General features: G+C 52.1%; 1 protein-coding gene across 1 annotated transcript in view; it reads left to right on the forward strand.

Moving 5' to 3' along the window:
- ASMTL (acetylserotonin O-methyltransferase like) overlaps positions 1–10,018 on the forward strand; it is a 35,169-nt gene extending 25,151 nt beyond the window's left edge. Inside the window, exons 6-10 of the mRNA XM_023739484.1 lie at positions 1,159–1,343; positions 3,533–3,680; positions 4,263–4,406; positions 7,028–7,150; positions 9,199–10,018. Coding sequence (XP_023595252.1) covers positions 1,159–1,343; positions 3,533–3,680; positions 4,263–4,406; positions 7,028–7,150; positions 9,199–9,410 — 812 coding nt within the window. The 3' untranslated portion in view covers positions 9,411–10,018. The remainder of the gene's footprint in view (positions 1–1,158; positions 1,344–3,532; positions 3,681–4,262; positions 4,407–7,027; positions 7,151–9,198) is intronic.
- The last annotated feature ends 1,027 nt before the right edge of the window (positions 10,019–11,045 follow it).

The following is an 11,045-nucleotide window of genomic DNA, read 5'->3' on the forward strand; positions in this document are numbered from 1 at the left end:
GTGGAAACAGAGTCATACACGGGGGAGACAGATTGGAGACAGATTGCCAGAGAATGCAGTTGTCCATTGTAAGAGTAGATCTGTGCTACATAGGGTTTCCTAGGCTGTAATCTTTACAGGAGCAGATTGCCAGATCTTTCTTCCATGGCACCACCAGGTGGGTCTGAACCGCCAACCTTTCAGTTAGCAGCTGAGTGCTTAACTGTTGCGCTACCAGGGCTCCTTATCACGGATGGCAGTCTCCTTTACTTAGAGTCATCTGATTATTAACATTAGCTGTGTCTGCAAAACACCTGCCCAGCAACACCTAGATGAGGCACTGTGCATTTGATCAAGGCTCAGTAGCCCAGACAGGTTGCCACATGACATTGCCTATCGCGGGGGCCTTGGCAAAACAGCCCCCGGGACCAGCCTGTAGGGAATCCCAGCCTCCAGCTCTGGGTGACAGTGACAGCGATTGACGTTGGCTGCCCAGTTTGCGTTCTCCCTCTTGATTTACCTCCGAGCGCCCTCTCTGCGTGAGTCGGTAGATGCTGTTCATGTTGCTGTCCCCAGCTGTGCAGCAAGCACCTCCTCAGATCACAGGTTTACCCTGTGCTGCTGTTGCAGAGAATGCTGTTGTCCATTGTCTTAGGCTGTGTTCCCTAGAGAAGCAAAACCAGTAAAGCATATAAATCCATAAATAGAGATTTATACCAAGGAAATGGCTCACCTGGTTGTAGAGGCTGCAGCGTCCCAAGTCTGTCGGTCAGGATAGAGGCTTCTCCTGATTGACATAGCCGCAGGGGCTGGTGAACACAAGATCAGCAGGTCAGACAGGAGCGTTCTGACTCACAGGCTGTGAATATCGACGAATCCCAAGATTGGCAGGCAAGACAGAGAGTAAGCTGCTAGCTCAAGTCCCAAGAACTGGAGATCAGAGGAGCAAGAGCCAACTGCAGGATCCAGAGCAAGCAAAAGCCCATGAGTCTTGCCAGAAAGTCCACTTATATTCGATGCAGGCCACACCCCCAAGGAAACTCCCTTTCAGCTGATTGGCTGCTCACAGCAGATCCCATCATAGAGATGATCACATTATTACATGAGTACCAAAACACTGAGAATCATGGCCCAGCAAGTTGACACACAGCCTGAACCATCACATCCGTGTTTTCCCAGGTTATAGCAACACGGAGTTGGCGAGGCTGTACCTGGTGTCGGAGGGCGAGCACTCACTGCACGGTTTCATCACGCTCTGCAATGAATACACCTGGGAGCTCTTCACACACCTGGAGTCCGCCATCCGAGAGGGCACGAACCAGTTCCACGAAGTCTCCGGGAGGAGGGCGGACAACTTGTTCAAGGTAGCGGGACACAGGGAGCCTGGGTGGCTCAAGCCGTTTGCGATCGACTGCCGACCTCGTTTGGCAGTTCAAACCCAACTAGTGGTGCCATGGAAGAAAGTCCTGGCGATCTCCTTCCATAAAGATTACAGCCGAGAAAATTCTATGGAGCACAGTTCTACTCTGTAACACACGGGGTCGCCATGAATCAAGGTCTTCTCAACAGCAGCCAACAACAACAGTAACACATATGTATAAGGTCCCTGGGTGGTGAAAAAGGATCCCTGGGGGCACAGTGGTTAAGAGCTCGGCTGCTAACCAAAAGGTCAGTGGTTCTAATCCACCAGCCGATCCTTAGAAACCCCATGGGGCAGTTCTACTCTGTCATATAGGGTCACTATGAGTCGGAATCTACTCGACAGCAATGGGTTTTGTTTGGGTAGTCCAATCTGCTCCCATAAAGATCACAGCCAAGAAAACCCTATGGCACAGTTCTGCTCTGTGACACGTGGGGTTGCTCCAAGACAAAATCAACTCGACAGCATCTAACAGCAACAACAAAGCGGACATGAGTGGCTCACATCGCATTGGTGTCTTTGGTGGACGGAGGAGTGGACGTGTATCCATGTTGAGGAATCGGGCTGTGGCCCATGGAAAAACTGGATCCACATAGAGAACCACTGAGGGTCTGCTGTCTTGGTGCAAAGAACTATGCTGGGAGGGTGGTGGTGGGGCCACCTGTCTCGGTGGAGAGACGGGTGGGGAGGTCAGCACAGCTATAGTCTGGGGGGGTCACTGTCTCCGTTGCATAGTTAGATGCTGAGGTTCACACACTCCAAGTACCCTTGTCTAGGAAGCACCAGATTCAGGATCTTAAACACTCAGCATGTCCTACCTGCAAGCTGCAGGGGCTGCTCTCGGTTGAATTGTGTCCCCAAAGGACACATTGAAGTCCTAACCCTGTGTCTTGGTTATCTAGTACTGCTACAACAGAAATACCACAAGCGGATGGCTCTAACAAATAGAGATTTATTCTCTCACAGTCTAGGAGACTGTAAGTCTGAATTCAGGGCACCAGCTCCAGGGGAAAGCTTTCTCTCTCTGTCGGTTCTGGGGGAAGGTCCTTGTCATCAATCTTCCCCTAGTCTAGAAGCTTCTCAGCACGGGGACTCCAAGTCCAAAGGACGTACTCTGCTCCTGGCACTGCTTTCTTGGTGGTATGAGGTCCCACTCCTCTCTGCTCGCTTCTCTCTTTTATATCTCAGAAGAGACTGACTCAAGATACAGCCTAATCCTGTAGATTGTGTCCTGCCTCATTAACATAACTGCCTCTAATCCTGCCTGATTAACATCATTTGTTGTTAGGTGTTGTTCAGCCATATTCAACTCATAGACAGGAACCTTATGTACGACAGAAAGAAACGTTACCCAGTCCTGCACCATCCTCACAATCATTGCTATGTTTGAGCCCATTGTTGCAGCCACCGCGTCAGTCCATCTCGTTGAGGGTCTTCCTCTTTTTCGCTGACCCTGTACTTTTCCAAGCATGATGTCCATCTGCAGGAACTGGTCCGTTCTGATAGCATGTCCAAAGTACATGAGAAGTAGTCTCGCCCATTAACATCATAAAGGTTAGGATTTACAACGCACGGGAAAATCACAGCAGGTCACACAATGGTGGACAGTCACAATACTGTGAATCATGGCCTAGCCAAGCTGACACACATTTTTGGGGGACACAATTCAATCCATAACACCCCGGTACCTGTGAGCATGACCCTGTTTGGACGTGGGGTCTTTGCAGATGTTATCAGTTAACAGGAGGTTTAAGTGAAGCAGAAAACCGAAAAACCAAACCCACTGCCGTTGAGTTGACTCCGACTCCTAGCAACCCCGCGTGACACAGTAGAAGTGCCACACTTAACTGTTGCGCCACCCAGGCTCCTTCCTTAACTAATTACATCGGCAAAGACCCTATTTCCAAACAAGGTCACACTCTGAGGTTCCGGGTGGATGTGCATTTTGGGGGGCATTTCAGCCCAGAACAAACAGGGCGGCCCCCACCTGCTGGTCTGCCCTCCTTTAGGGCCCTCCCCATGGCAGTGGGGGACACAGCCGAGCGCCCCCACCCTAAGCTTCTCCCTTCGGAAGCGCTGGGCAGAGACACCAGACCCTCACGTGGCCCCGTCACCTGTGTCCACTCTCCCCAGTGCCCCATTCCATTGCAGGACTCCTCCCGAAGCAAGGAGGCGCAGCTGCAGTTCATGCACGCCATGCACGACCTCACCAAGCTGAGCGCGCACGCCGTGGCCACGGCCTTCGACCTGTCCCGCTTCACCTCAGCCTGCCACCTGGGAGGTGCGTGGGTGCCCGCGGGCAGCACCAGGACAAGTGGGCTGCGCTTTCTCTTCCTGTTACTCCTCTTGGGTTCCTTCCCTGCTGCTACCCAGACGGAAAACTGGGTGGTCTGTTACCTCTTCCTCCCACCTGTCAAGGTGCAAGGGGTGTCCCAGACCCCTGTGGTGGTCCGCTTTCTTTAAGCACCCTCGGTCTTTCTGGCTTTTAGTTCCCGTCTTTACCATAGTTTTCTGCCTCGTGGCTCATCGTAGCTGCTCCAGTGCCAGCCATCATGCTTGCATTCCCTCAGCAGGAAGAAGGAAAGAGTATAGGCCCCAGTGCTGCCCTGTAAGGATTCTCCCGGGTCCTGTGCCCTCTGCCACTGCCTGGTTCCTCTCAGAATTCCCTTTAATCCCAGATGGCCCAGAGCCTAGCATGGGTCACCGGACCCCTTCGCCACCCATGCTTCATTTCACACCAATGCCTCAGTGCCGTATTCTCAAGCATCATTTTGGTTCTGCCTAAGCTGAACTCTGAAGGCTCGTCAGGGATTTCCTAGGCACCAGGAGAGTCTGGTTGCCACGTCCGTGTTTGCTTCCGCAGGCTGCACGGGAGCCCTGGCCCACGCCCTTGTCCAGGAGTACCCGCACCTAAAGGTGACCGTGTTTGACCTCCCGGAGGTCCTCGAGCTCGCCCCCAGCTTCCAACCTGCCAGAGAGCAGGCGGCTCAGATCCACTTCATGCCAGGTACGTGGTCCATCCCCTTTGCCACATGTGAGTGCTGTGCCGACCTTCCATGTCTCTTTCTGGGTATGGAACGTGGGAGTGTGTGTCTGTGTGGTGTGGTGTGTCTGTATGTGTGGTGCGATATGTCTCTGTGTGTGTGGTGTGTCTCTGTGTATCTTTGTCTGTCTGTGAGCATATGTGTCTGTATGTCTTTGTGTGAGGTATGTGTCTGTGTCTGTATGTCTGTATCTGTATATGTGTGGTGTGGTGTGTGTCTGTGTGTCCGTGTATTATCTGTGTGTGTGTGACTGTATGTCTGTGTGGTGTGTGTCTGTGTGAGTAGTCTCTGTGTCTGTATGTCTGTGTTGTATGGTGTGTGTGTGAAAATCAGGAAACTGGGAGAGCTAAGTTAAGGGCATCAGAAGCAGCGGGGTGGGAGCGTAGGTGGGGATGGGGAACAGCCGAGAACAGCACCGGCGCGTGTATACGACCGAGACCCCAGGAGGAAGTGACGCAGGAGCCAGAGCAGGAAGGCTTAGGCTAGACCTGGGGAAGAAGGTCAGGTGGCATCGTCGTACTGGGATCCACACAAAGGAAGCTTAACATCCCGTGACTCGCGCGCCAGAAGACTGTGGCCTAAAGCTACACGTACGGAGGGTCTCAGGTACTTGTAGCCCTGAGACTTCTTGATACCATCAGAATAATAATTAAAAAAAAAAAAAAAAAAGGCAGACATTGTAAAGCTAGGAACCCCGGTGGTGCAGTAGTTAAAGTGCTTGGCTGCTAAGCAGAAGGTCGGCAGTTGGAACCCACCACCTGCTCCGCAGGAGAAAGATGTGGCAGCCTACTTCTGTAAAGATTACAGCCTTGGAAACCCTGTGGGGCATTTCTGCTCTGTCCTTTAGGGTCGCTATGAGTCGGAATTGACTGGAGGGCAACAGGTAGAGTATTGTAAACCTCTAAATCTTGGAGATGGTGAAGACTGTATTAGGGTTCTCTAGAGAAACCGAACCAACAGCCAGTATATATGTATATATATATATATAGATATATATACATAGCCCTACAATACATACGCACGTGTGTGGGTGTGTGTTATATAGATGTGTATATATATAAAATACAATATTACGTATTTTATATGTATATATGTAGATACATACACGGCGCCCTGCTAGTGCAGTGGTGAACCGCTCAGCAGCTAACCAAAAAGTCAGTGGTTCGAACCCACCAGCTGCTCTGCGGGAGAAAGATGTGGCAGTCCGCTTCCATAAAGATTACAGCCTTGGAAGCCTTATAGGGCAGTTCGACTCTGTCCTAAAGGGTGCCGTGAGTTGGAATTGACTCCAAGGCAGTGGGCTTTTGTTTTTGTTTTTTAATGTATATATATATATACACACACACACACACACATATGGAGAGATTTATTCTGAGGAATTGGCTCACAGGATTATGGGGGCTGGCAAGTTGGAAATCAGTAAGGCAGGCAGCAGGCTGGCAGCTCAGGCTGATCTGCAGTCTGGAGTCAGAAATCTGCAGGGCAGGCGATGGCCTGGCAACTAGAGCAGGATGTCTGTGTTAGTCTTTAGGCAGAATCCCTTCTGTCCTCAGAAACCTCAGTTTTGGTCTTAAGGTCTCCAACTGATTGGACCAGGCCCACCCACATTATCAAGGATAATCTCCTTTATATACAGTCAATTGATTGTCAAGGTTAATCACATCTACAAAATACCTTCACAGGAACATCTAGACCAGCGCTTCCCTAAAGAGCTGAGCACCACAGCCTAGCCCCATTAACACACAGCATTAACCATCACACTGTGTTATTGATTTTGCCATATCTGTTGTTGTTAGGTGCTGTGGAGTCGGTTCTGACTCATAGTGACCCGATGTACAACAGAAGGAAACACTGCCCGGTCCTGTGCCATCCTCACAATCGTGGCTGTGTTTGAGCCCATTGTTGCAGCCACTGTGTCAATCCATCTTGTTGATGAGGGTCTTCCTCTTTTTCACTGACCCTCTGCTTTACCAAGCATGATGTCCTTCTCCAGGGACTGGTCTCTCCTGATAACATGTCCAAAGTATGTGACAGGAAGTCTCCCCGTCCTCGCTTCTCAGGAGCGTTCTGGCTGCGCGTCTCCCAGTTGCCATATCTAGAAAGGGCAAAAACAAGGGCAGCGGTGGTTCAGTGCTAGAATCTCGCCTTCCGGGCAGGAGACCCGGCTTCCATTCCTGGCCGGTGCACCTCATGCGCAGCCACCACCTGTCTGTCCGTGGAGGCTTGTGTGTTGCTAGGATGCTGAACAGGTTTCAGTGGAGCTTCCAGACTAAGACAGACTAGGAAGAAAGGCCTGGCGATCTGCTTCCAAAAATGAGCCCATGAAATCCCTATGGATCACAATGGCCCAATCCAAAACTGATCATGGGGATGGTGCAGGACCGGGCACCATCCTTGTCACTGGCTGCCTGTGTGTTTCCTTCGTCTTGAACCTTCACCATGTGCTGCGGGGAGACCCCTCTCATCCCCTGGGTCCCCCTCCCCTGCCGCCCGGACTCCAGCTCCCAGGCTGGGAAGAGGCTCCGTCACATGGCAGCTCGGCTCCTCTGTAACCACCGATTCTGTTCTGCTGTTCTTGCACCAGGTGACTTTTTCCAGGACAGGCTCCCCGAAGCAGAACTGTACGTCCTGTCCAGGATTATCCACGAGTGGCCGGAGGACAAAGTCCATCAGTTACTGGGCAAAATCTCTGAGCGTTGCAAACCAGGTGAGAACATGCTGTATTCTCCTGGTTGATGCAAAGACAGCGTCCTAGCCGCCTCGAGTGGCTGGCACAGAAACACCACAAGTGCGTGGCTTTGAAGAACATGAATTTATTGTCTTAGTCATCTAGTGCTGCTGTAACAGAAATACCACAAGCAGATGACTTTAGCAAACAGAAATTTATCCTTTCACAGTCTAAGAGGCTAGAAGTCTGACTTCAGGACACCAGCTCCAGGGGAAGGCTTTCTCTCTCTGTTGGCTCTGGGGGAAGGTCCTTGTCATCAATCTTCCCCTGGTCTAGGAGCTTCTCAGCACAGGGACTCTGGGTCCAAAGGACACACCATTCCAGGCCCTTCTTTCTTGGTGGTATAAGGTCCCTCTCTGCTGGCTTCTCTGTCCTGTTATCTCTTGTAAGATAAAAGGTGATGCAGGCCACACCCCAGGGAATCTCAGCTTACACTGGATCAGGGCTGTGACCTCAGTAAGGGTGTAGCATCCCACCCTAATCCTCTTTAATATAACCTGATCTTGCCTCATTAACCACAAGCAGAGATAGGATTTACAACACATAGGAAAATCACATCAGATCACAAAATGGAGGACAACCACACAATACTGGGAATCATGGCCTAGCCAAGTTGACACACGTGTTTGAGGGACACAATTCAATCCATAGCGCAGAGTTCTGGAGGCTAGAAGTCTGCATTCCGGATGCTGGCCGTAAGGGAAGGTCTTTATGTATTTCAGCTTCTAGGAGCCAGCCATCCTTGGCGTCCTGGGCTTGTACAGGCATCTGTCTCCAGTGTCTGTCTTCCTCTTCCCCCATGTGTGTGTCTCTAGGTCTGATCTGCTCTTTTTATAACTCTTAACTCGGAAGAGATTAGGTTTAGGACAGAAACTCCACTGGGATGACCTCGTTAACATAACAAAAAAGTAAACAAATCAGTTGTCTTTGAGTCGATTCCGACTCACGGCGCCCCCACGTGTGTCAGAGCAGAACTGTGCTCCACAGGGTTTTCAGTGCCTGGTTTTTCAGAAGCAGATCGCCAGGCCTTTCTTCCAAGGCACCTCTGGGTGGACTCGAACCTTCAAGCTTTCAGTTAGCAGCATTTTAACCGTTTGTGCCACCCAGCGACTCCATATGTAAATAGGACACATATAAGCAGGTGTGTGAGCGCGCGCACGCATCACACTGTCTGTTGTTCAAAGGTTTTTCACATCAATTGTCTCCACTGCCAACCTAAACTGTTTTGGAGGTGGGCATGGTGATGCTCCCCTGGGTTGGAAGCTGGGCCCCAGCAGCCTGTGGGATTTCCCAGGTGGAATCTGGACAGAGCCCTGGTTCTACCCTGGGCTGAGTTCAATGGGGTTGCTGCAATAAGCGGGCCTGCCTTCTTAGCATAGTTCCTTAGCCCAGTTAATCACCTCCACGGGGGGCGCCCCAAGCTCCTCGTCCAGAGGTCTCTGTCTCGCTCTGTTTCTCTCCCCCTCTCACTGTCTGTCTCCCTCTCCTCTCCGTGTCTCTCCCTCCTGCTCTCTCTGTCTCTCTGCCTGTCTCGCTCCCCCTCCCCATCTCTCTCTGATTCCCCGCCCCACCCCCCACGTCCTTCCCACTTCCCAAGTGGAATCCAGTCGTTAACCCAGACTGTCGTCGGAGCTGGGCGTGCTCATGCGCCGGGCTGAGTTCAGTGGGGTTGCTGCAGCAAAGCTTGCCTGCGTTCTTAGCATAGTTCCCCAGCCCAGTACCTCAGCTCCGTGGGGGCGCCCGTGACTGTCCTTTGAACCCGGGCGCTTTGTGACTCCTCGTCCAGAGATCTCTGTCTCGCTCGCTCACTCTTTCTGTTTTACTGCCTGTCTCTATCTCTGCCTCACTGTCTCCGTTCCGTTTCCTCTTCTCTCCCTCTCCCCCAATGTCTCTACCCCTCCGTCCCTCCGCCCGCGGGGTGCCCTTACTCTTCATGTCCCCATCTGTGCTGCGGACGCGGCCCCTTCCCCCGCGCGGGGTTCCTGCTATCTCGGGCACGACTCCACCTTGCTTTCCTCTCCCCGCAGGCGGCGGGCTCCTGGTGGCAGAAGCCATCCTGGACGAGGAGCGGCGAAACTCGAGGGGTGCCTGGGTGCAGTCGCTGAGCACGCTGCTGCAGACGCAGGGCCGCCAGCGCAGCGGGGAGGAATACCAGCGCCTGTTGAGGGCGCAAGGCTTCCACGACGTGCGCGTGGTGCGTACGGGGGCGCTGCTGGACGCTGTCCTCGCCACGCGATGAAGATGGGCCTCGCCGCGCGGTATAGACGGGGCCACGCTGCGAAGACGCTGTGAAGGTGCGGACCTCACCACGCGTTGCCCGGGCACTCGCGCACATTGAGCTCCGCGCGCCTGGGCGCATCCGCACAGACTCTTAGAGCGTTCTGGGCAATCGCTGTCCCCAAACGCGGGTTGTTACACCTATGTTTACACACCAGAGCAGCACTGGGACGTGCTGGCCACAACAGCCTGATTAAAAGAAGCGCAAAAAGCACTCTGCCCTCCTAGTTTGTTTGGGGCGCTTTGAGGACAAACAGTATTGCAGTCCCGGGGAGAAAGAGGAAGGGCTGCTGAGCGGGCCCCTAAAGAGGCATGGCTCGGGCCACGCAGACACCGCCTTCGGAATAATCTGTGCAGGCATCGGTGTCGGAAGGCATGGAGGCCCCTGGGCTCTTTCTGTGGCAGGAATTAGTGTTCCCATGGCACTTTGCTCTGTCCATTGGTTTTGGCCTCTTATCTCCTCGGCACTAACTTCTGGCAACCCCCTGCACAAGGGAAGAAAACACTGCCCGGTCCTGTGCCATCCCCATGATGCGTGTGCATCGGACTGTTGTGGTCCATAGGGTTTTCATTGGCTACTTTTTAGAAGTAGGTCGCCAGGCCTTTCTGCCTAGTCTGGAAGGTCCCCTGATACCTGCTCAGCATCACAGCAACACGCAAGCCTCCACTGACAGACCGGTGGTGGCTGTGCATGAGGGGCACTGGCCAGGAATCGAACGCGGGTCTCCCACACGGAAGGTGAGAAGTCTACCGCTTAACCACCTATATAAAACCCACTGCCATCAAGTCAATTCTGACTCATTGCAGCCCTATAGGACAGAGTAGAACTGCCCCATAGGGTTTCCCAGGAGCACCTGGTGGATTCAAACTGCCAACCTTTTGGTTAGCAGCCATAACACTTAACCACTACACCACCAGGGTTTCCAAACACCTATATAGCACCTAATTATTATATAATTTTATAATTGTTGTTAGGTGCTGTTGAGTCAGTTCTGACTCATAGCGGCCCTGGGTACAACAGAAGGAAACACTGCCCGGTCCTGCGCCAGCCTCACCATCCTCACAATCGTTGTTACACTTGAGCCCATTGTTGCAGCCACTGTGTCAACCCATAGTTATATAATTATATATTATATATAATTACATTAGGGAGTCCCAGGTCGTACAAAAGGTTAAGTGCTTGGCAACTAACTGCAAAGTGGGTGGTTAGAATCCACCATTTACTTCCGAAAGGTCCCAGCCACTGGAAACCCCCATAGAGCGCAGTTCTGCCCTGAAACACATGGGGACCCATGAGTAGGAGTCGACTAGATGGCAGCTGTTCTTTTTAACTATATTACAAAATTATACAGTATATATACTATAATCTATAATTATGTAATTTTGGATGGAACCCAAAGCAAGAATAAACCCCACATTCTGTCTTCATGGGAGGAGGCCAGGATGCAGGAGGAAGGAAAGTTAACTTTGGTAAGAAACGGGACTTGGAATCAGAGCCGAGTGCACAAAGCTGTCCTGTGCTGAGAACGGGAAAGAGGAAGCGTTCAAAGGCCCATCGTAAACCCGGCCTCCCACCAGGCGTGGGGATTGGCTGCTT

This window comes from Trichechus manatus, unplaced genomic scaffold (assembly GCF_000243295.1).
Source record: "Trichechus manatus latirostris isolate Lorelei unplaced genomic scaffold, TriManLat1.0 scaffold00134, whole genome shotgun sequence".
NCBI classification, from domain to species: Eukaryota; Metazoa; Chordata; class Mammalia; order Sirenia; family Trichechidae; genus Trichechus; species Trichechus manatus.